Consider the following 25,057-nt stretch of genomic DNA (forward strand, 5'->3'; position numbering starts at 1 on the left):
GAGAAGCATTTGAGCAATATAAATTGTGCTTTGGGTGTTCTCTGACATGTACTGATCTTCCAACTGATTATCAAAGCAGTTTCAGCACAAGATACATCATAATGTCAACTCATATCGCCACTGACAGATAACTGACTGAATGCTATTTGCCTACAATTGCTGTGTTTTGTCTTTGTATTTTGAGATTGGCTGGATTTAAAAACTGCATATTTGAGTGACATGCGGCAAAGTGTGTCTTTCATCTCTATTTGAAATTCCTTTCCGCACACACGGAGGTCTGCCATACACGATTGGACTTGCTCAAAATTCCAAAAGCAACACTGAAGCTTCTCACCTGGTGTCGACATGGAAGTCCACGTGCGGAGACAAGATAGGGCTCACTAGTGTTCTAGTCAAAACACAAGTTCAACTTCAGAGTGAATTGCCGGGTTCATGGGTTTCACTGTCATCTGTTATGAAATCTCACTTACTGTCAAAAAATCTCTCTGATTGACTGTCATAGCACAGATGTGCAATATCTCACAGCATTCCTGATAACAAAACATGAAAAGCATAACAATTCCATTTAGATAGGTGATATTGAGAGAAACGTTTCAAATTTCAGACAGTATCAGCACTAGGTGTATGTAAAAAGCCCTTTTAGACAGGCTGGTTGGTACTTAAAGAGCACCCCCAAGTGGTAGAGACAATATTTCTTCAATATCAGGTTTAAGGTAATTGTGGCTGTTAGGTAGATGGACTTGTAACACAATAGGTCGGTTTCCCAAACAAGGATTAAGATCTCATTAAGTTTTGGACCACATAGCATTCTGGACGGACATTCTCTGGTTAATGGGAAATATAGTCCAGGACTAGGCTTAATCCTTGTCTGGGAACCCAACCCAAAATGTTTTACAGCTATTTAATAACTAAATGAAGGTAATTGTAGAGTGTAATCTTTAGGATGTTGAAAATTATGGAAATTTTACTAGTTTGAAGACTAAAGACCAACATTTCAATAGAAAACAAAGAAAAAACAGTGTTTTTTTCAATTTGTCCACTTATCCAAGGCATATCATCCTAACAGCATGGTTATTGATTCTCACTGACTAAGAGAGAACATTATTCAGTTTTCCTTAATTGAGCATGTGTCTGTATGTTTTTTCTTAAGGTCCATGAGCAGATGGGCAATCTCATCACATCCTCAAGAGACAGTTCTCCACAGATCAGCCCACAGTGTCTCGGCGCAGAAGACCTCAGTCCAGGTGGGGGCTCCCTCTGCCGGGGAGGAGAGTTCGGTGGCCAGGAAGTCTCTGCAGAGCGGCTCTCGCTGTATGAGGGCGTGTAGGTGTTGGCCTCTGGGGCACCAGGGAGCGTACAATCTGCTCATGCTTTTTGATAGACAAACTATTTCCTTCAGGTGGTCCTGCACTAAAAGCAAAAGGCTACATATTAAACTATATTAAGGCATCTGAAAAGCACTAATGTAAAAAAAACAAATACGAATGGTACATACCAAGTTTCCTTAAAAGTGGAGATCACAGGGTTGGAGTCTGGTCTGTGAGGCTTGCGGAGGATTTGAGGTGGGACAGGTTGAGTTTTCACAGTCTCCACATTCACAGCCTTAATGTTTGCATCCCTTCTTGCTGCTGTTGGATTTGGTAAAAAGAATTCGCCTGTAGGATTATGTATACCAACACTTGCATTACTGACTCTCAGTCTACGGGCCCGGATCTCTGCTATCCTCCCCCCACTAGTGGGTGGCATGTCTCTGGATGGTGGAGAAGGGGTGTGGTCTGATAACGAAGAAAGTCTGGACACCTCTGGGGAAAGAGCACCTGGCTCAGACAGATCTGATATAAAGACAAGGAGGTTGTGCATGAGTATCAAATCACTATATTGTAAAGAAATACTTCACTACTTTTCAACCTAACCTCTGCATCTGCATGCTACTATTGCTTACAATAGCCAATTATTTTTTATTTCAATTCATGTTTCCATGTAATTAGAAAAGCATGGAAAAGCTAGTCACTGAAAGATCACTAATGATAGAAAACATCGGGCAGATGCTGAATTATATGGATAAACATTTGACACATGACAATATAATGCAAATTTGAAACTACAAGCACTTCAGTAATACAGGTCTTAGGGCACATGTATCATGCTCCAGTCCTCTCGGGCCAAAACACTGCAGACTTCAGTACACTGCCTCATTAAACACACCTGATTCAGCTCATCAGCTAATTAACAAGGCCTTCATGAACTGAATTCAAATGGTTAGATGAGGGTAAACACTAATCTCTGCAGCACTTTGGCCCAAAAGGTACCCAGTTTGACATGCCTGCCTTAGGGTGAGATAATCATGTCCTACCAAAGCTGTTTTTATTAAGTTTTATCCAACTTTTGAACACTTGAGCTACAGAGTAAAAAAAAGCAATTCAGATTACTTTTAATTTATGTAAGGTTTTCTGGTGTCCATATGCAGTCAGGCAGGAACCTGTGAAAACTCCACCCACACCACCACACTGGTAACAAAATCACCACAAATTCTTCCATCTAGAAAACTAAACTCATCTCTGAACGCTGTTTTTACAAAGATTTTTTTTATATATTTTCATGAATAATTAATGAAAGTAGTCTAAAAAAACATGTTTCACATGAATGCTTACCAATAGAATTCTGGAACTGCCCAAAGGTTTCTAGTATAAGTGTGTTTTGAGTCAATGAAGTTTCTGTTCTGGTCTAAAGACAGGGAAACACTTTGAAATTATTGTCAGTGGTAACTGACTGTATGCTACAGATGCAGAAAACAGAGATTACGTTGAAAACTGCTGAAGTACTCCTTTAATGAGTAAATTTGGTCAGTAATGCGTAAGAAGAAACAAAATCGTCTACCTGGTGAAGGAGATTGGAAAGAGGAATCTGGAGAGTCAATATATCTGTGGCTAGTACTCTCTCTCCCCCCCTTTATTTCTTCTTCTCTATCACTGATAGGGTTGTATTTGTGGCCTCCTTCATCATACTCAGTACTGCTGCCATCATCGTCCTCTTCTTCTTCATCATCATCACCATGGATGATTCTCAGAACCTGTGGCTGGCGATCTTTCTCAATGGCCAAAAGACGTCTACGATGTAACAGAAACATGGTAAACAACATACACACTTTGCTAAACATTTGTAGCACTAAATGTAAACCTGAAACAGCAGATTTCCTCAGTCAGTACTTGCTGTGCTCTTCTCTCCAGGCTCTGAGTTCAGCAAAGACGCTGCTGCGGTCCTGACTGCTTGTCTCTTCTACATCGTACGTGTGTTCAGGAACATAACTACCCAGCTGAGTACATGGCCTGGAGTGGGAGCTGCCAACTTGGAGCTAGATGAAGAAACAGGAAACAATTAAGCAGTTTCTTTCAGATTCTCACTTTTTCCATCTTTTTTTTCATCACTTTTTTGTTTCCACACTGGCCTGTAGGAAAAAGCCTTTGCTATTCAATAAGCCTTAAAGGCTTTAATGATCATATAATGTAGCGCGGCTTAATTTAATAATATATTTACCGGTAACACGTGTACTGGTAGCCCTGCCTGTTAGATAGCAGTACTGAAAATAGCTGGACTGGCCTGAATAAAAACATTATTTAAAGCGTTGCAGTTGCATACCTCATACAGCAGGGGTGTCCAGTCTTATCCGCTAAGGGCCAGTGTGGCTGCAGATTTTCATTCAAAAGAGCTGGAGCACACCTGATCCCTCTTGTTTAGTCAGCTGGTCTCGGTCTTCAAACGACTGATCAGGTGTTCTTCTGCTTTGCTGGAATGAAAACCTGCTGCCACACCAGCCCTTTATGGATAAAGGTGGATGGACACCACTGTCACACAGCCAATGTAATTTCTTTATGTACTCTCATCCCACTTCCAACACCCCCTAGTGCTCCCTAGTGCTTGCTGTCATTAATAATGCCAAATGAACCCAACACTACCTTTATTTTCTGACGTCGTGCTCGAACGGCTTGAAGTGGATTCCCACAAAAGAGAACCCTTCCTACCCCTATGGAGACAGATTCAAAAGTGAATTCTTTCTTCTGGATGAGTACTAGATAGAAATATCAATATGTATTTGCATTTACATAAGCCAGTGGACAATTTAGGGTTGGAGTCAAGCAAGGACTGTAATGACATTTAATGCTAGAATCATTCATACAGTTGGGTGCAAAAGTTTGGGCACCCCTGGTCAAATTACATGTTGTGTGAAAATAAGTTAACACATCTTCTACAGGGAACTTAAATGTGACATTTGTCTGCAAATTATAGTGTACAATTTCTATTTATTTGCTGAGTTTTACGTAGGAAAAAAATAAAACATTAAATATAAAATGTGCCACAACTTTTGCACAGGCCACATTTTATGTTTTATTATTTTCCCAAAGATGTTAAATTCAGCAAATAAACAGTAATCGTGCATTAAAATGTGCAGAAGTGTGTTCTCTGTAGAGGATGTGTTAACTTATTTTCACTCATCAATAATCAATCAATAAAACGTGTTCAAACTTATGCATATGACTGCATAGTTATGCACTAATGCATATATCATTGCTGTCCAAAGAAAAACAAGTATCTCCAAAATGGCAACTTTACAGGAAAATATGTTTTTCCTTTTGAATGTAAGTTAATGTAAACAGATGTTATTTCAAGCAATTCTGGAGCATTTCTATTGGTACATTTATCATGAAATTTTCACAAAATGTAAAGGGCAGCTGATTTTCTATTGTCTAAAATTATGTCCAAAAATGAATCGAGATACTTCTTTTGTTTTTTTGACAGCAGTGATATGTTCATTGTGTCCATGATTATAACAGTCGGGAGCTTATCTATGATAAACATGATTTTATTTATTTGACCTCAGGGAGGCAATATTGAGCAGTAAAAAACAAAAAATGTGTTGGACTGTGCTGAACACCTCTGTGTTAGATATATAACATTACACAGAGGTCTTACCATGTGTTAGGTCACTGGTCTCATGGTCAGGGGTGTCAGGATCAGTGCCAGCTGAGCCAGGTCTCGAGCTAGTGGACAATGAGGGAGGCCTAGCGGTTGCAGGGCGACTGGAGAGGCTACTGAAGCTGAGACTCGTGCCTGGACGTTGGGCAGAGCAAGGGCGGGAAAAGCCACACACAGAGGCGGCTCTCTCCTCTATTTTACAAAACACAAGATGCATTTGAGCCTGGACTTCCATACAAATTTATAACTTTTGTTTTAACGGAATAGTTTGGCAAAAAATCTGATTTATACATCTTTCCACCAAATGATACTGTTATCTATAAAAATTGACAAAAGTGTGGACAAAAATCAGGCTTCAACATGGCTGCTATTACAGTTTTTAGCTATGCTGCATACTTTTGTCCATATATTGCTAAAATTGAGTTAAACAGTGTCAAAACTGCATAAGCAGGTTTATTTGAGACTACTTATCAATTCAACATGGTTTATGGCAACTATAATTCAGACATATGTTTGCACAGTGCTATTTGGGGTGGAATAAGCTTCCATTAGTTGTCAGCTACATTAGCCTTGTAGCTCCAGTGCAATACTAAAGAAGCAAATTTAAAACACTGAACATACCTTGGCTGATTAGCTATATTTTAATGAGGAAAATATTCAGTATATTAAACTTCTTGCCAAACTATCCTTTTAAAGGAGCATTTGATGAACTAATGATTTGGAAAGTAGATATAAAATTAACTAATGAACAGCTGACTGATCACTGCATTGATTCATTTAATTGCCTGAATGCTCTATATCTGAACCACACCTATGAGTTCCAGGCAGTCGCTGGCACTGTCTGTGATGGATGCACTGTCTTTAATGGACTCTTTGAACAGAGTCCAGTCCTCCGTCGTAGTGCTGGAGCAGCAAAGCTCCTCATTCTCTGCTGGAGCATCATCCAGGTAATGCAGCTGTGGAATCAGCTTCCTCACAGCAGACCTATAGTTGTACTCAGATACCTGTCAGTCAAATAGACTCAGTTGGACTCTAAGTTACAAAAAAAGTAGTGCATTAAATTTACTTGCTTCAAATGTGTACATTATTTCTACTTGAGTAAAATATTTATCAACACAATTATTGCCAAAGTTAAGTAAACCGAAAGACAAAACTGTGTTAATGTATTCGATTAATCTGGAAATTCTCCAAATATTTTAACTATGCATGAATTTTTCGGTGTGGGACATAGATTAAAAAACAGGTTCACTAGTTAATGAGGAGATGATGACACTAACAAGTCCACACACACACACATTTTCTAAGCTGCTTATCTTTCTGGGTCACGGGGGAGCTGGAGCCTATCCCAGCAGTCATTGGGCGGAAGGCAGGAAACACCCTGGACAGGTACTAACGAGTCCAATTAGGGATGCACTGATATTGGAATTGTGTGTTGATGCTGACATCTCATATTTTTCCTATACATTTCTGCCAATGGTGATACTAGGGATGTGCATTCCGACTGATTTTGATATTCAAAAATCTCTAACAGTTCAAGAACAGATATCCAGTTAAAAAACAGACTTTGGCTGTGAAAATAAGGGCTGTAGGCTTACTTTAGGTGACAACACTAAAATATGTTGCACTAAAATATAGCAGCACGCAGAGGAACATGCTTTATCATTTTAAAACAGCTAATGGGCCATAAGCAGGTTTTTTGTGTTGAGTGAGTAGCGCCTCTTCAGATGAGCAGCGTCACGATTGATGCTGATGAGGACACTGATTCTACACAAGGTATTTTCTTGGATGATTTGCCAACATGTTATTTGTATTATTTAGAGTAGGTAATCTAGTTAGTGATACTGCCGTGCTATCTCTGCCGTGCTATCTCTCTCTGCCTCCTCAGCAACACACTCAAATTCAGGCACTCGCGTTTCAGATAAGTATAGTATTACAGACTTACTAGCAAATACAGGCAAAAATAACGAGTATCTGAATAGTGATTTCAGTGTTCTAATACTGGCACCTCGAATGGTACATGAGTACTCATGCACATCCCCAGCTGATACATTTCTAAAATGTCGAAATTGTGACTACACATTTGGATTAGGCTTAAGGAGAAATATAACTTTTGGTTCTATGGGGTTACAAATGCAGTAAAATGAATAAAATCCAGTCATTTTAGTGCCCAGTGTTCCCTGTTCCAGAGTACAATAAATGCATCATTAAATATCAGCTTAAAATATCGACCACATCTCAACATCAGTCCAACGGCAATTTTTTCCTAGGCAATTATCTGCCGATACTGATATGATTCCGATATTATAGTGCAGCCCTAATAATAATTCATTATAATCACACACATTGCCCCCTTACTGCTATATATGTCAATGCTTATAAATGTTCAGAAGCCACGATTTTAGTCTGGGTTTAAAAAAACAAACCTATCCCTTAAGCCTAACACTGGACTGAAAAGAAATGCCAATGGAAAAAATCCAGTGTGCTTCTGAGAAACATGCTCACAGACTGAATGACACATAAGTTGGAACACAAAGGTGCATGTCTAGAGACTGTTTTCATCATTGTAAAAATATGATTATGAGCCTATGGCCTTCCAGGTGAGTGCAAAAGCAAAACTCCAACAGGTAAATAAGAGCTTAGATGAGTAGCTGCAAACACATGAGTAACTGGAAATCAGATGGATTTCATGTTTCCACTTACCCATATTTCAAGTTAAATATGTTGAATACAGCACGCACACAAAAAGCATTTCCCCTGACAGGGTGGGCAACCAACAAAGCAAACGTATGACCCACTTTTATAACCAATGAAAGAATGGGGAGAAAATGATCAGCTAGCACTACAGCTGCACCAAACACACATCCATGACCAATTGGGAGAGCGAGACAGAAAGAAAGAGAGGATGAAAGAAAGACACGCAAACGAGGACATCCCTTATTCAACACAAGAGCTAATGCATATTCAGCAGTCTCTGGCCTGGCTGCGGGTTTGCCCCAGTTTCATAATTCCTGGTGGTGAGTGAAAATAAACTGATTACTGGGTGCCAGGAAACCAGTGCAAGAAATGAAATCGAATAAAGATTGAGTCTTGCAGTCACAGTCGCACATATTCACTCTGACGTGCAGAAAACCAACACCATAGATTATTATCTTCATTATCTTAATGATGAACACATATCTCATGTCAGTATCATTAACAAAGCACATGCAATAAAAACAGAGAAAACCTTTCATTTCATATTTTGATTTGCCATCCGTGGCAAATGTATTTTTCAGTCTGAAGGTGAAAAAAAGAAAATTCTCTGGTTTAATGGTGGGAAACATGGTAGAAAAAAGGACATCACAACACCACAATTAAAATATGTATACAGTCATAGGCAAAAGTTTGGGTGCCCCCTCGTCAAAATAGATGTTTTGTTGTTTCTTTAAGTGAAAATAACTTAACAAGCTTAAATATGTTATTTTCTCCAAATTACTGTGCAAAATTTCTATTTATATAACATTTATATAAGATCTATTTACAAAGTATAACAATTAATAAAGTAAAATGTCCCAAATTTTGCAGTTTATGTTTAAATATTTCCCCAATCTGATGAGTTCAGCAAAAAACAGTAAGTGTGCATTAAAATGTTTAGAAGTGTGTTTGAGGATGTGTTAACTTATTTTCACTTTCAAACAACAAAACATGTAACTTGACCACGGGTGCCCAAACCTTCCCATATGACTGTAGTTTCTAGTTTGCAAAGAAGCTGTAATGGACAAAACGCACTAGCAAAGCAATAGTGCCACATTTAAAAAGCCATGGGAAACTGTGAGCACATTATTTTCTTATTTTGGGGTTGTTGTAAGCTTATTATAAGATTATTTAACTTATTTCCAGACATTTTTATTTATTTTAAGTATCAAATGAAATGATCTCACTACATAATTCTGCTTGTTTCAGAAATATGCTTTGATTAAGCAAGTTATCTGTCAGTGTAGTGAGATAAATTCACAAATGCCTGGAAATAAGTTAAACAAACTTATAATAAGCTTAGAACAATCTCAAAACAAGAAATATTAGATACATATCAACTATATTTAAGAAAATATCACTTCCCAAGATATCATTTTTGCAGTGATAATGAGGTGAGCCTTATCATTAGCAGAAGCATTCAGATCAACCAGTGAAAAACAATGACTGGTGTTAAAAGACTATTGGAAGTAATCTAAAATAATGAGAATATGAATTGAATCGGGTGGGCTTGAGGTGAATACAGTGTTAGCATCAAGACAAGCTGATGAACAGGTAAAGAAGGTGTCTAGGTGTGCAATGTTTCTGTATATGACAAGTCTTTAGTGTTGTACATTTTCATCCATGATCTCTCTAATGGATGCAGCCTGGTGTGGTGAGATCAAACATTAGGCAGCAGCTTTCATGTCTTAAAGGAGGCTAATTGCATTTCAGTGACCTGCGGAGCCATTATGTCTCTGGCCTTCCAGGTCAGACTTCAGAGACGGAGAGCAAATTCACGCACCAGGCATGAGGCATGTTGTCATGGCACGCAGGAGACAGCATAACGCACAGCTGTCTCTTTGAGATAGCATAGCAGTCCCAGGTAACACAGTGTAAACATGATAAAAAAAAAAAACTGTATACTAATAAAATGGTACATTAAACACACAGCAAAGTTTGAATAAACCAAACAAAACAGAAATATACTAAAATATGGCTTAAAAACTGCTGATCAGGCCTATCTGAGAACTGTGTTCCTTATATTCTGATGAGCATGTGTGATTGACAGACCTAAGTATAACACTCCCAGCCTGCTCTACCACTGAAGGAGAACTAAACCAGCGAAAGCGGGTAAATGAATGAAACAAGCACTATATATAGTGTAAATAAAAATAAATGTAAAAATCTCCAGGTTAGTTTACAGGAAAAGGCAAAAACATTCTTTACTTTTGATGTAAGTTACTGTAATGAGAATTTTCGTAAATAACTTTGGATCTTTTCTATTGGTCCATTCATCATGAAATTTTGACACTATGTAAGGGACAACTGCTGTGCTCAAACGGTGAAGAAAAATAAATGTATTTTTTTTTGTTTGCAGCTTTTTTACGGCGACATCCTAAAGAAGGAAATGTTCTTATTCACTTCACTGCTGGATGTGCACCCAGGAAATGCTGGTGTGTCAGGGTGAAAAAACTAATGAACGGATGGACGTCAGGCAGACAAATGAGCTTGCTTGACAGCTCAGTTATGCTTACTGGTTTAACTTTTGCTCGGCGTTACCATTCTCTCAGTAAATCATCTTTTACATTCTTTCTGAGTCAAAGACAGAGAAACTGTAGATGAGCACAATTTTGTCAAAGCTGTGTGAGTGGGAAGATTGGTTAAGGGACTGCTTACATAAGTACTATCCAAGATTAGGACTTCCCAGTTTACACTTAAAGAAGAATTTAGGCAATATATATTGGCCATTTAGTGGGCACTAGAAAATTATTCAATTATTCAATTATTCATACATTTTGTACGTGTATACTGTGGAGGCATAGCCAAGTGAGACAGTCAGCTATCATGCAGTCAGTCAGTTATCATCAGTTATGCTTTATGGTGAAAATCTGCCATCAGGGTAGTTGCCAATCTGTTACAAGAGTATGATGATGTTGCATTTATTCATCAGCGTATCTTGCTGTGATACGCAAACAGGCAAGTGAATGTGTGCTGGGTTCATTCAGCAGAGCTGTTCTTTGAGCTACAGTATTAAGTAGGCTATGCAATGGTAGTTTGAGTTAACTATCAAAAATTAGTAAGCCATAATCATTTATTATGCTAACCATTCACATTTTACAGGTTAATTTGTACATGTGCCGTAAGTCACATTATACAGTGGTGATTGGCTAGCTTTCTAATCATTAGACTCTTGTATAACCTGTAGCAAGGGCAGCCTAAATTAATAACTTCTGTGGCCTGTCTATGAAATGTTTTTCTTAAACTTAACATTGTGCAATGAAAAAAGCAATGCATTTAGTTTTTTTTTTTTTTTTTTAATTTTTACCCGATTTTCTCCCCAATTTAGTCGTCTCCAATTCCACCCGCTAGTTAGGACTCCCCCAATCACACGATGCTATCAACGCTAGGAGGGTGAAGGCTAACGCAGGCTTCCTCCGAGACCTGTGAAGCCAACCACCGCTTCTTTTCGAACTGCCGCTCACGCAACGTCACTGGACAGCCGAACGCGCTCGGAGGAAAGCGCCAACCGCCAGATCTGTTACGTCAGCTAACAGACGCCTGCGCTGACCAGCATCGCGCTGAGTGATGGGGGGAGAAGGAGGGGCCATCCCACCCACCCAGAGAGAGCGAGGCCAATTGTGCTCTCTCGGACTCCCGGCTACGGACGGCTGTAGAATCACCAGGGATCGAACTCAATGCATTTAGTTTATTTGATTCAAATACATAATTTCCTCATAAGTGACAAAAATATGTTACATCAATGCAGATTTGTCTTTAGGTTTACTTTTGGGAAGAGCTGTATTGACGTACTATTTTATTCATGTGGAAATAATGGACAGATCTAGTTATGTACAGAGAAAAGCCAGTTTTTCATATTATTATGTCATATAACAATATTTAATTTTTTTTCCCTAGCAGTGTGAAACCCCAATAAAATCACTGGGTCTTACTTGGCCACCCCATTCTAAATGTTCTAGCTACATCCCTGTGTGCTCACAAGAGCAGGCTTAACCTACTTAAAAGGGAAAACAAAGATTTAGGTTTCCTGGGGCTTTAAGCAATAAAATGACCATACAGTGCTTTGTGGTTCTCTATGGATTTGGACAGAGGTGACAGTCATGGCTATATAACTGCTGTGGTATAGTATCTGTGCAAGACACAGTTGCGAAATTAGCTTCAGCTCTAGCATCAAAACAGCAGGCTTGCAGTGGCTAGCGGCCTTAAGCTTGCGGTCTGAAGTCACTGAGCTCAACCACAGAGAGGAGCTAAGCCTGTTAATCTTATCAAACATACACTCTCTCTTACTGTCATTCTGCCCAATCTGGTGCTTCTTCACCACAAATCCTCACAAATCATCTTGAAACGGCAAAGCTGCAAGCAGCAGTCAGTAATATCGAGGAACATTTGGTCATAAATAAGGCATGAATGACTAAGCTGTTTCTATTGTGGGTAATGCACGCAGATGATTACTTATTAATGTGAGCTATCTGGGCCTTTAGTAATAACACGGCTACAGTGCACTAAGTATAAATGAACAGTACTGAATTACGTTCAAAAACATCCAGCATGTAAATGACGTTTCAGATATGATGTGTAGTCTTTGTAGGTCAACAGGTTATTTATTGCAAAGCACAAAATATCATGGATAACATATATTTCTAAACATATATTTATGTCTAGCAATGGTGAATTTGCTCTTCCTGTACCTCTGATGTTCCTGGGTGGGGGCACGTGCATACAGGGTTTCCCTCCAGGGACAGGGTTCTGAGCTGCCCACAGAGTCCCAGGTACTGCACCTGGACCAGGTCATCCACACTGTTGCCCTCAAGATCCAGCATTTCCAGCTGTTCCAGCATGCTGATCTGGCTCAGATCCGACACATTGTTGTAGGCCACATACAGCTCCTGGGAAAAGAGTAAAATATGTTCAACTCACACAAGTGAGCTTCTTCTTGATATAATCACTATAAAATTGGTATTTTATCTGGTACAATACAGTTATTGCTATTCCACCTGTACAGATTAACTCCTTACAAACTCAGGCTTATTACGTAAGACTTATGATTCAGTAACTAAACGGACTACAATACAAACTTATTCTTAAGTAATAGAAATGTAGAAGTTTGGACCAGCCAACAGGTCCTTGCCATTTAAGAGGTTCGAAGGCCCGTATGAGGCCCATATTTTAGTCTCTCATTCTCGTAACTTACTTACTGGTTTCATACTAAATGATGCTACTTACTAAGTAATAATTAGTAATAAGTAGTTACTAAGTAATAAGTTTTAACTCCTCATAGGTCTACTCTTCCCTGCCTCATTCTCATAACCTAACATAACTCCATCGGTTTGCACTATTTTCCATGTTTTTTAATGAATAGTAAGCTTTAAGATGTAATAAACCTGGGAATTAAGGGATTAATATGCAGGATTCGATTAGAGAGGAGATGTAAGAGGATGCCTCTCCCTGCAGGGGAAAACTGCCAACACCCGCTTTCAATTCCATTTGGATGAATGCAATACACTCTGATATAATCCTGATATATCATTATGTGGCAGACCCTGAGATGTCTAATATAGATATTTCAATTCTAAGCATTTTTTTCTGTTTTGACACTCCAAGAACAAAGCATAAACTCTTTGTAATTCTACAGTCACTGGTCATCGCATGCGTGACCAACAAGTTACAATTAGGCAAAAGCACAAATATGGTGCCAAGTGACTGTAGAACTTAGAGATTATGGTTTGTTCTATATAAAGAAACTGGCAAAGGAACGTTCTATTATATCTGCTTTTGCACTCAAAAAAATAAGCTTGCTCTGAATTTACATGATTCAAATGTGTACATTGATTCCACATGATAAAAAAAAATTCATCAACATTTACATGAAAGAACAATAACTTTTGTTCATGTTATTTACTTTTGGAAAGAATTGTGTTGATGTAATGTATTTCATTCATGTGGAATTGATGCACACTTTTTAAACAAGTAAATTTAAAGTAACTTTTTCTCAGTGTGCTATACTATCCACTTGTAATTATGTAATTACTTATTTAATTATATAGTGTGTTACATAATGACTTACATTTTTAATTGATTTATGTTCTGTAGCAACAGTTTTTCCTGTTTGCTTTGATGTCAAGCAATAATAATCACCTGCAATAACTGGGTCTTATAAGGGTTAAAAGTTAAAATAATAAGACATAAGAACATCAACAACTGCGTCTTTTCAGATAACATGAATCAACCCCATCTGCCTCTGAAAGCTTCTGATTACCTTAAGTAAGGAGAGCGAAAGGATTCCGTCCAAGTCGGCCAGGCCACAGCGAACCAGAGAGAGCACTTGGATGTGGGAGAGAGTGGTTCCGAGATCCCTGAGGAAACACAGTGAACAATGAGCAACCACTCCCATCTGCTCCTCCTGCAGCCTGCCCTCGCACTCTCCCCTCAACCACGTGCTGGACCTCTCCGTTCCCCTGTTCGCCCCACCATCCCAGAGCAGGAAATGCTATCATGTCTTTCAAGTCCCCAGTCAGCTTTGAGCTGTCCAATATTCCTGTCCCTCTGTCTGTTCCCTCTCCTCCCTTCCGCCATTGAGCCCACACACAACGGACTAAATCATACGATGTACTGCCTAACCCCTGTGATTTGCGGCATAGATTCCACAAGATTTTGGAAACATTCCTTCGATATTCTGGTCCATGTTGACATGATTGCATGCAATTCTTACATTTTTCAGGTGCACTTTCATGCTGCCAATCTCCCGTCCTAACATATCCAAAAGGTGTTCTACTGAATTCAAATCTAGGATGGCCACTGAACAACACTGATCTCATTGTCATGTTCATGAAACCAGTTTGAGATGACTTTTGCTTTGTGACACAGTGCATTATCTTGCTTAAAGTAGCCATTAGAACATGGGTAAATTGTGGCCATGAAGGGATGAACATGGTCAGCAACAATACTCATACTAGGCTACTCAAGCGACGTATTAATGGGTCCAAAGTGTGCCAAGAAAACATTCCCCACCCCATTACACCACCTTCACCAGCCTGCTGTTGGTGCCAAATTGTGATGCTACCATCTGTGTGCCTCAGCAGCAGTTGAGATTGATGAGACCAAGCTAGATTTTTCCAGTCTTCAACTGTCCAGTTTTGGTGAGCGTGTCTGCTGTTGTAGCCCATCCACCTTAGGTTTCGATGTGCTGTGCATTTTGTGATGCTTTTCTGCTCACCATAATTGTACAGAGTGGTTATCTTAGTTACCGTAGCCTAGTCTGGCCATTCCCCTGTGATCTCTCATCAATAAGGTGATTCCAACCAGAGAACTGCCACTCATTGCATGTTTTTTTTTCTTTATTGCACTATTCCGGACTCTAGAGTTGTAGCTGTGCATGAAAATCCCAGGAGCTCAGCAGTTATAGAAATTCACAAACCAATCCATCTGTCACCAACAATCATGCCACGGGCACAATCACTGAGATCACATTTTTTCCCCATTCTGAAGGTTGATGTGAGCATTACCTGAAGCTATTGGCCTGTATCCATATGATCTTAAGCTCTGCACTGTTGCCACTTGATTGGCTGATTAGATAACTGCATGATTGAGTAGGTGTACAGGTGCTCCTAATAAAGTGTTGGTTCAGAGTGCGTCTTGTGACTGGGATCTGATATCTCATTGTTGCTGTCATATTTAATAACACTCAAAAATGCTAGCTGTGCCAATAATACTGATGTATGTAAAAATATATGTGAATTCTTTGGCTGTCCTTTAGTGTACTTCATTCAGAAAGTAGCCTTGGCTGAAACATTCCTTATCACTTCAACATGAATGGACAGAGATAAACTGCTGTAGGCTAAATAGGTGGATATACTGAAATGCGTCATTTTTTGTGGCATCACAAAAACAATTTTTGAAACTGTTTACATACTACATCAAACTCTTTTATTTCAAGCTATGCAGTTTAAGTTTTAGGGATTCAATGACCTCTCTGGTGCAAATGGCATGTAATTGAGTGAACTGCATATAATTGCATGTAACATGCAGAAAAACATTTAGTATTGTCTGTTGCATTTCGGACCCCCTCCCTGAGCAGCTGAATCTGATGATTGCGTGCAAAGAATATTCAAAGAGAACTCTGTCAAAACTTGGTGAAGCCTTAGCAATGTTTTCTGAGAATGTAAGTTAAGTATTAACTACTGTTGTCATCATATCTTTATCAGTATAATGTTGATTTTGCATTTAACCCCTAAACATCGACTCAGAGCTTCTTTTTGAGTGTGTGCCTTAAAGTTAATATGTAAATACATATGACGTCTTTGAATCTGATCCAACACCTATGACTTTTAAAATGACTATTTCAGGATTTTCAGGGTGACGAACGCTACATTTTAGCATGCCTTTTTAACAAGGAAATTTAACATAATGCACAAAAAGATAGAAAGTTCAATACTCCAAGACACGGGCCCTTTAAATAATCACGATCAGTAGTGCAGAGTTTAATACCAGTGTCCACCTTTCTCTCTCTCTTCCTCTCAGACTCTCTCACACATGTTTTCTTCATATGTGTGAGTGGCAAGTGAACCTGTTCTCCAGATGGGTCAGATCTACAAAGCCGTCCGTTGAGACATAGGGTCAACTTCTAAATATGCAACATCACCACATTCAGGAAATGGGATTTTGCTGTTCTCTAAGGCTGAGTGTTATACTCCAGCTCAGGCTTATCTCCAGGGGACTGGAGATCATGCACCTGTACCACTTAACAGATCACAGCGTTCTACTGAGGAAAGAGGCATCACTCTGCAAAATTCCAGTCCACTTCCATTTTCTTTGCATTTAGGTGATATACTCTAATATAATTTTAATATAATCACTATGTGATATAACCTGAGATTAATAGATATTTCAATCACATCCATATTTTACTTTCACACTCCAAGACGTCTTGAATGCACTTAGAGTTATTCATATTAAACCAAATTGTGATCAGGGTTTATTCTAAATAAACAGTCTAATTATTTTCTATTACTTTCATTTTGCTGTACTATACAAACGAAATGATGTTACTACAGATTTAATTACACAGAATAAACAAGGTGCCAAAAAGCGTTCTTCGTTGTGATGCCACAGACCAGGGGGTGACCACACTTTTTGTCTTGGGGTGACAAAGTGCAACATCCTCATGGGCCAACTTTTATTTAGAAAAAAAGCTCTTGATGGATTGTTTTTAAAAACTCCATCGAAAGATTCTGAAGGGAACCAAAGTGTTTTTGTTTTTTTTTTAAATAAGATTTTAAAGCTTAATGGTATTAACAACCTTTTGCTAAACATACCGTTTTGATATGGACAAACAAATTGCCCTTGATGTTTTGAAAGTGAAGAGTGATGATTTACATTGAGTGCGTTTACATGTACACCAATAATCATTATTGGATTTCAGTAGTTATCTGATTACTCAAGTAGTCATGTAAACAGCATATTCTGATTTCTTACTCTGATTTCTTTCATTTTTCTCAGTCTGCGCATGTGCAAATGTCCTGAAAACAGCAAGCAGTTTAATACAGCACCTGTGAGATGGCAGCAAAACACTTTCGAAGCAATGCTGAAACCAACTACATGCTTGATGAAATTAAGAATTAATATATTCTTCTGATCTTCTAAATGATGTATATTCATATTTTCCAGCAAAGTGACTCAATGTTTCTTTAAAAAAAAGCCTCGGCATGATATTTGTGTTTTACAGTATGTTTACATTACATTTTTTTTTAAACTAAGTTGCACAAACAGCTCATTTTAGCAGTTTAGCACGAACCATCCACACTGAAGTTATAAGGAGTGTTTCAGCTCAGACCGCTTTTTGTATGAGGCACAAAATAGGGCAGTGGGAACAGAGGTAGTTTACATATATCAGTCTGAAAAATAAGATGAGGAGAGATTGGAAAATGTTAAAGTGAATTGTGACTGTTTTTGGTACATAAAACCAATGTTAAACTTTAAAAAAAGAGGATCTCAGGTGGAAAATAAAATACAATAAAAATGTAGGATATAGGCCCTTTAAAACATAAAAAGTATAATAATAATGTCTAATAAAAGAATTTATCGCTCATAATATTTTAACACAGAGAGCACAAAAAGATCAAGAAGAATACATGCAGATGCACATGGCCACATACTGATTTTTATTTTCATCTATTTTTTCTTTCATTTAAGCTGTCTGAACAAAAAAAAATACAGAGTACGCCAGAAAAACTACTGAAATATTATTGACAGCAAACGGTATGTTTAGCAAAAGGTTATTTCTAGTAGTAACAGCAAGAAGGAAAGTACAGCCTTACCGCACAGATAAGATCAAACTGTTGTTCATTTTCAGCTGCACAAGATTGGGCAAGTACACACCTGCAACATGACAAATGAATGAGATGTCACAGAAGCTGATGATGCAAATCAGTTGGGTCTTTCATTGGGTTCCCTCCAACCACGCCCAATCTCATAAAACCCTGATCATTAGCAAGTAGTATCTCTAAAGAGACATGATTCACTTCTGGCCTCATTAACTTCCGCTCTGCCTGAGCAAGTTGCGCAATCGTGGTTTTCTTGGGTCAAAGGAAATCCATAAAGAACAAATGAGTACGAGAGAAGAACAGAAGAGTAGGGCCATGCTACCAAAGACTGACATTGCTGCTGTACCATGACTCAGAGCAAAAATTCAGTGTTGATGGAAATTTAAAATTTATTAAAACAAATGGCTACTGATGAACTTTGTAATACAGGCCACAGTTGGATATGCAGTACATAATATATATTTCATCTCAGTTTCTTCATGCCTCACATTATATCAGAAATCTGCTTTAAAAATGAATAAAACAGTGTTTGAAGATGACTGTGAATGTTAATCTTACCAAAGTTGCCTAAGGTGTTCTGCCGGGTGTCAACACACATCTCTAGGGTTGTGACTTGATCTAGATCATCAGATCCAGACAGACTCCTCTGTGAGGCAATGAATAAACAAATATTAACATTGGACTATACTTTTATTTTTAATGGTAAAAGGAAGATGAGGTCTGAGTTTTTAAGGAACTTACCAGCTTTTCTGGAGAAAGGTAAAGTTCAACCAGTAAGTCTGTGTCCACAGCAGTGACGGGGCTTGGGTTTATTTGGCCAGATCCATCAAACTCTGTCACAAAAGAACGAGCTGTACCTGGCCGCCTACCTGGAAGTGGTTTCTGTGAACAACTCATCTTCTCTTGCCACCAGCTACCTGGAGAAGGCAGACACAATTTTGTTAAGAACTGACAACTGCATACATTTTTATCATTTCCAAGCCAAATCTTGTGGACAATTTCCCAAAGGTACAATGTAACCGTTTATCCCATTACATACCTATCTAGCTAACGTTAACGTTACTTAACTAACTGCATACTTGGACTTACTCTTATGTAAGTTAAATTATCCAACATTTAAACTTTTTAAAGTGTACTCTGACTTAGACAACAAAACCATTGCGTTTCTACGGATTTTCTACAATAAGACATAACATTCTTTACCTTACAAGCGCCATTAAACTGTCAGAATTAAGTCTGTACAACATTTTTCCACTTTTTCCCAGCAGGTGAGTGATTAGCTAGCTGGCTATGTTGTAGAATCTAGCTAGAGAAGTTTGCTTGACAACAGAAACATTCCTTCCTGGATACGGCACAGGAGGGGCTGCTGGGAGTTGTAGTCCGTTAGCAGACGTTTCGTTCTTTCAGTTTGAACTACAAGTGTTTGTTATCAGACGTGTGCGTTTCCCTGGTTGGTTAGCATTCAAAAATGAATCGCCTTTCTATTACAAATCTTTAAAATCCGTGTGCGGTAAAAATGCCCTAAATTTGTGCTCATGAAGTGTAATTTGAAAATTAATGATTCACTTTTTTAAAATTAATTAATTTATTTTCCTACACTTTTCTTTTCTTAACAATTTGTACAATTTGTGTTTGTATTTTTTTGGGTTTGTGTAATAAGAATCGTATAATACTAATTGAACTGATTGTTGCTGCTCTGTCTATTAAGGTTGCTGTAGAAAAAATATTTGTAAAGCCTTTTTTATACTGCTTGGAATTAAAAATGAATGAATGAATGAATGAATGAATGAATGAATGAATGAATTAATTAATTAATTAAGAAAACAAGAAAAGTTTTGACATGTTAGCTTTAGATTATGTGTTTCCAGCACTTATTGCACTTGGTTCATTTTGCTATAGACTCTGACTGGAGAGGTGGGGGCTAGGAACCGCCCTGGGTGGTGTGTGTATGTGTGTGTGGAGAGAGAGAAAGAGAGAGAGAGAGAGAGAGAGAGAGAGAGAGAGAGAGAGAGAGAGAGAGGAAGAGAGACGTGAGCTGGGTTAAGAAACCAGACAAAGAAAAGCTTCACTTATGTACAGCGTGGCTGTGGCCAACAACAGCTGGATAATAAAGCACCACGACTTGTGTGAAAGCAGTGTCTCTTTTAACAGTGGTGAGCACAACAATATTTATATTATTATCTCTTTGTTTTATTTACGTATTGTATTGTATTTGTTTTAAGTTTTTATTTTTATATTTTAGTATTTTAATTTTTATATTTTAGTTTTTTCTACAAGATGCAATAAGTTGTAACTGGAAGATGTCACTTCTAACTGGAGTTGTAACATTTGGCCCTGTACATGCTTAAAAGCAAAAAAAAAAAATCAGCTCACCAACCAATCAGCACTCAGTTGTAATATTGCTAGAATCCTTGCTGGAGAAATTATGTTTTTATATTTTTGAATGGAATTTACATCTTAATACATCTTTCTGCTTTCCAAAATTTGGAGATGTTCCCGCAAAAAAGCAATGATGTGAGCTATGGCGGTGGTCAGCCGCTGCAGCCCCCCAGCAGCCCCACTGGAGGCTCTTGTGTGGGTCTGGGCGGCGCTGCCGTGCGGGGCTGGGCGTGGGCTGCTGCTGCTGCTGCCTGCCTGCCTGCAGCGCTCCTTTGCTCTCGGACGGAGGAGCACATTGTTTGTGGTGGTCTGAGACACAGCAGCGACCACAGCCAGCTCCACATTCAGACTATCGACCAGAGCCGAGCGGGCTGCCTGCTTTAGTGCTGTTTTCGGCTCTGTACGACCGAACGGCGGGGTGTTTCTCTGTCTGTCTGTCTGTCTGCGGTTAGAACACCTTCCTGCGCTGAAATTTCACCGAAACATTAGCCCGAGTAATCAAGTGGACCGAAATCTCTCCGCGGGAACATCGGAGCGCTGCTTGTTGTAAGTAGGATGAATCATTAACAGGAATAATTCATATCCACGAGTCCGTAAATGTCGGCTATAGCAGAGTTTCGTTTATCGTCATCTAACGGGAAACGGCTGCTTTCTTTGAATCAAGTCAGAAAGCTAGAAAAGCTAGACGCTCCTCACAGGCAGCGTCGCTCGCTCGCTCGGTCGGTCAGCTAGAGAGAGAGATTTCAGGAGAAACATTCGTGTTTTTTACAGCTGTTAACTCGTGTCCCTCAGAATGAAGAGTGACAGCTATTTCTGTTTACACGGACACCAGTTAGTTAGAGCAACAGGCTGGGACGCTGGCGTAGTGAGAGGGCTAGTCCGGACCACAGCGCAGCTGTAATGAGGCAGAACAGAAAAACACATTCTGCGCGTTTGTCGACAACTTCCGAGTCAGCCTGAGTCCCCAGTGACGGGAGAAGAAGCGGTTGAGACTTCTGAAATGAACAGACGTGCCGGGCTAGGAGATGAAGTACCGCCGTGTTAATGAAGGCAGAGTGAATTAGTGAAGTTTGGGCTGGCTCCATGTGACAGCTGGGAGTGGGCTTCACAGGCAGAGGGAGAGGAGACGCCCCACCATACTGGAGTGAAGAGGGAGCAGTGCGGAAGCTGCATACCACTACAGTCTTCATACACACTGTGGTGGTGGCTTCCTCCTCCTCTCACCTCCTCTCAGCTGAGCAGCCCATTCTGTAAATTTATATAGAATGTATACAGAATCAAACCAGATGTTTTAGACTTCGTATCAACACAGCTGTCCACCCTCTTGAAGCTGCAGCCTGTGTGCTGAGGATGAGCATGTTTATTTGTTACCTTGGTAGGGAGTGGGATTAGTGTATTGCTTTTCGTAGTGTTTCTTGCTCGCATCTGACAGCAGAAAGGTTTTTAATTTAAGGCTGTGACAAATGCTGGATAAATGATGATGAAAAATGAGTTAATATTCAGTTATAAGGCAGATGAGTTTACAGGTTTCCAAGGATGGACGATGATATGGGAATCATATGAGTATGATTGCTGAACATAAAGTGTTCAGGACCAGACAGATGTTTAGATTTGACTAATATTTCAAACCAAAGTTTGATGACTGGTTTGATGTCTGGCGATTGACATTTATTGTACTTGGGAAGAGCTGAACGTTTGGGCGACACTTGTGTATGCTGCTGTGCTAAAATGCATTTTATTCATTTTGCTGCATTTGTAACTCTATAAAAATGTTCTACTTTTTCTTTGTAGTGCTAACCCAAGTGGATTTAGTTTCAATTTCTAAAATCTATAATTGTTCAGGCATCAGTATCAGCAGATACGTACCAGAAAACTATCAGATATCAGCCCACAGTTCCCATATTGGGGCTTCCCTTACAATTTCAGTAGAGAAATATTTGAATTTATCTTTATTTTCTTATTAATGTTTTTTTTTAGTAGTGTCTTTACTAAACATAATATTTAATGTAATATGAAACTAAATTTTTCAAGTAGCGCAGTGTTATCGGTAATATGAACTTTTCTGGAATGGGGTTGCCTGCATACAGACTAACCTTTCATTTGTATTCTTATGCCAATAAAGAAGTAGATATTATTAAACTATAAATATTTGAGACAATATTCACTTAAATATTAACAGAATCGAAGATTACATGTCTACATTAATTACCATTTGGTGTAAGTATAATTAATCTCTATTCTAGATCCTAGTCCTCCAACTGAGCTGAGCGGCTTATCTTAAAAATGCAGCCTCAAAGTGTCAGGGCACACTTATGGACATGAGACAATCAAGAAGGGTCTGGTAATAAAGGAAAAAGAGAGGTGGTAAATTCATTTGCCTTATAACTACGTTGTAACTGTAAGTGTGGTTGGTATAGTGTAGTGGGTAACACCTCTGCCTTCTATGCTGTAGACTGCGGTTCAGTCCCCTGCCTGGGCAAGCACCCTACAGTATACCAGTAAGAGTCCTTGGGCAAGACTCCTAACACTGCCTTTTATTACCAGAGTAAAATGATAAAATTTTAAGTCTCTCTGGATAAGAGCGTCTGCTAAATGCAAATGTAAATGTAGACTGAAAATCAGCTCAAATCCCACAACCCCTGTATTCCCAACTATTTGCTCGGCCTGCATGCTGTGTATTGTTTTGGTGGAGTGCAGCAGTTTTGTAGCCATTATGTAATGGCACTGGCATCAGTAGCACGTTTTTTATATATAGAAGCCAGTCTGTGCAGTAGCTGAGCCAGCTTCTGTAATATCAGTTAGTCTTTTATAATAGCTTATTTTTGAAATCAAACTAATGCCCTGTCATGTAGAGCCTGCAATGTGGGGCACAGTTTTGTAGTACCGCACTTCAGAGGTCAGTGTTATTTTGAGGGATGATGTCTGGCCCTGCCTCTCTGATGGCTCCACAGTGTTTGATTCCGTCTCCTCCCTCGAGAGATTCCTTTTACCATCTTCACTCCATTGAAAATCAATTATCGCTGTAGGAGGCTAACAGCTTAGCCTAGATTGGATCCTTTAACTAATAGAATGTGTTGTATTTCTCAGTCTTTAAGGCTGTTTTCTATTTTCCATTTACTGTTAACTAGATTAATGCTTATTATTAGTTAGTTGTGTAATGGCGCACACATTTCCACCTTTTGATTCTGAGGTCAAAATGTTTTATGTATTCAAAATGTCTTGATAATACAGTGCTCTAATTATGCATTACACAGATTGCTTTGGTGCAGGAAAATGCTAATTTATTTTAAGAACAAAAGATTTCAAAATAGGGCAATACAGTTTATATATATATACACTTACACACTGGGTTCATACTCTACACTGTATTACTGGGTAAATACAATAGTTCATGGACTTTCTATATGAAGAGGAAATCACCTCTTAAGGGGAAAATTATTGCCACTTGATCATTCATAGTCATAGACGCCCTGTCTTTTGTCTCTCATACATACAATGGCCTTGTTGCCCTTGTGGTTGTATGTAAAGTGCAGCCGTTGGTTTTGTCTGTGGACTCTTCTACTTACAGTTTCGGTGCGCTGTCATGTAAGATTACCCTCAGGGTCCAGGGGGGCTATAGAGTTTCAAAATGAGCTGTTCATTTACCCAGATCACTGTGACAGGCTATATGCAGCCCCTGGCATGGTGCAGTAGCAGAGCTGAAGGATTGGGTGGGTTTAGTTGTTCTTACACTCATCCTTTGTAGCTCTTAAGCTTGGACATCTGTTTCAAAGGTTGTGGCTTTTAAGCATTTTTCACTTAAGAACAGCAACTCAAAAAAATGCCAGGAACTCAAGCCGATTTTCTGGATGTGAGATCTGTATCGTGACAAGCTGTGATGGGGGTATCTTAAAGGAACCACATTTTTAGCCTAATGTCTCTCTGCCACACCTCTAGCATATGGTTGATTACTGTGGACAGTAATTTCAAAATGTTTCCTGGCTCCTAATAAAAGAACACAAAAGCCATTGCTCAGCCCTCTTACAATAGACACCTGCTGGCAGGTGCTTTAACTTCTATTGGACGTGTTCAGGTGCTTTTTCTAGGTTTTATGTAAGTACAGGTATATTATTGTTCATAATGTTAATCAGCCTCATGCTACACATGTGGCAAAGACCAGATTAAAAAATGATGTAGTATTCCTTTAAAATCTCTTTGCATGGAAATGCTTTTTCTGACTCAAGAACATTGACCCAGATAGTATTCCAGGGTTTCTGTCAATTGCCTTCCATGTAAAAACGGTACTAAAGGCAATACGAAATTACTGTCGCGATCACTGATATTGAAAATGGAACTTCAGCTTTTGATGTTTTGATTTCCCCAGCAAAAGGCAGCTAGTCTCAGACACAGATCACTGGTGCTTAGAGGGCTCATTATCTTTCTGAAGGCAGACTGTGCTCAGTAACTAATTATAAGAGAGAGAGACAGACACTAGGGAACATTCGATGGGCTCACAAGCCCTCGCTCAGCGCCACTATCAACAGACAAAACGCCCCAACAAGAACAAGTGCTGGCAACTAAGAGAGGGAACACATTCACTTCCATCTGTTTGCTTGTATTATTAATCCTCACTGACTGTTCTGTGACCTGCTTTGGTTGAGATGCATGGGTTAGTC

General features: G+C 39.0%; 2 protein-coding genes across 2 annotated transcripts in view; one reads left to right on the top strand and one right to left on the bottom strand.

Annotated features, from left to right (window-relative positions):
- On the bottom strand, positions 1–21,310 carry lrrc56 (leucine rich repeat containing 56). Its single transcript, XM_036575774.1, has 13 exons — positions 21,172–21,310; positions 18,765–18,940; positions 18,582–18,669; positions 18,018–18,078; positions 13,961–14,057; positions 12,393–12,590; positions 5,783–5,975; positions 4,969–5,163; positions 3,954–4,021; positions 3,207–3,352; positions 2,878–3,107; positions 1,496–1,832; positions 1–1,410 (listed from the first exon to the last, which is right to left on the bottom strand). The coding sequence occupies exons 2-13, from the start codon at positions 18,918–18,920 to the stop codon at positions 1,236–1,238; spliced, it is 1,944 nt and encodes a 647-aa protein (XP_036431667.1). The 5' UTR covers positions 18,921–18,940; positions 21,172–21,310; the 3' UTR covers positions 1–1,235.
- Positions 20,640–25,057, top strand: part of hrasa (HRas proto-oncogene, GTPase a) — a 20,280-nt gene continuing 15,862 nt past the window's right edge. The window contains exon 1 of the mRNA XM_036575775.1: positions 20,640–20,948. The gene's annotated coding sequence lies outside the window, so the exon portion shown is untranslated. The remainder of the gene's footprint in view (positions 20,949–25,057) is intronic.

Source organism: Colossoma macropomum, unplaced genomic scaffold (assembly GCF_904425465.1).
Source record: "Colossoma macropomum unplaced genomic scaffold, Colossoma_macropomum, whole genome shotgun sequence".
NCBI classification, from domain to species: domain Eukaryota; kingdom Metazoa; phylum Chordata; class Actinopteri; order Characiformes; family Serrasalmidae; genus Colossoma; species Colossoma macropomum.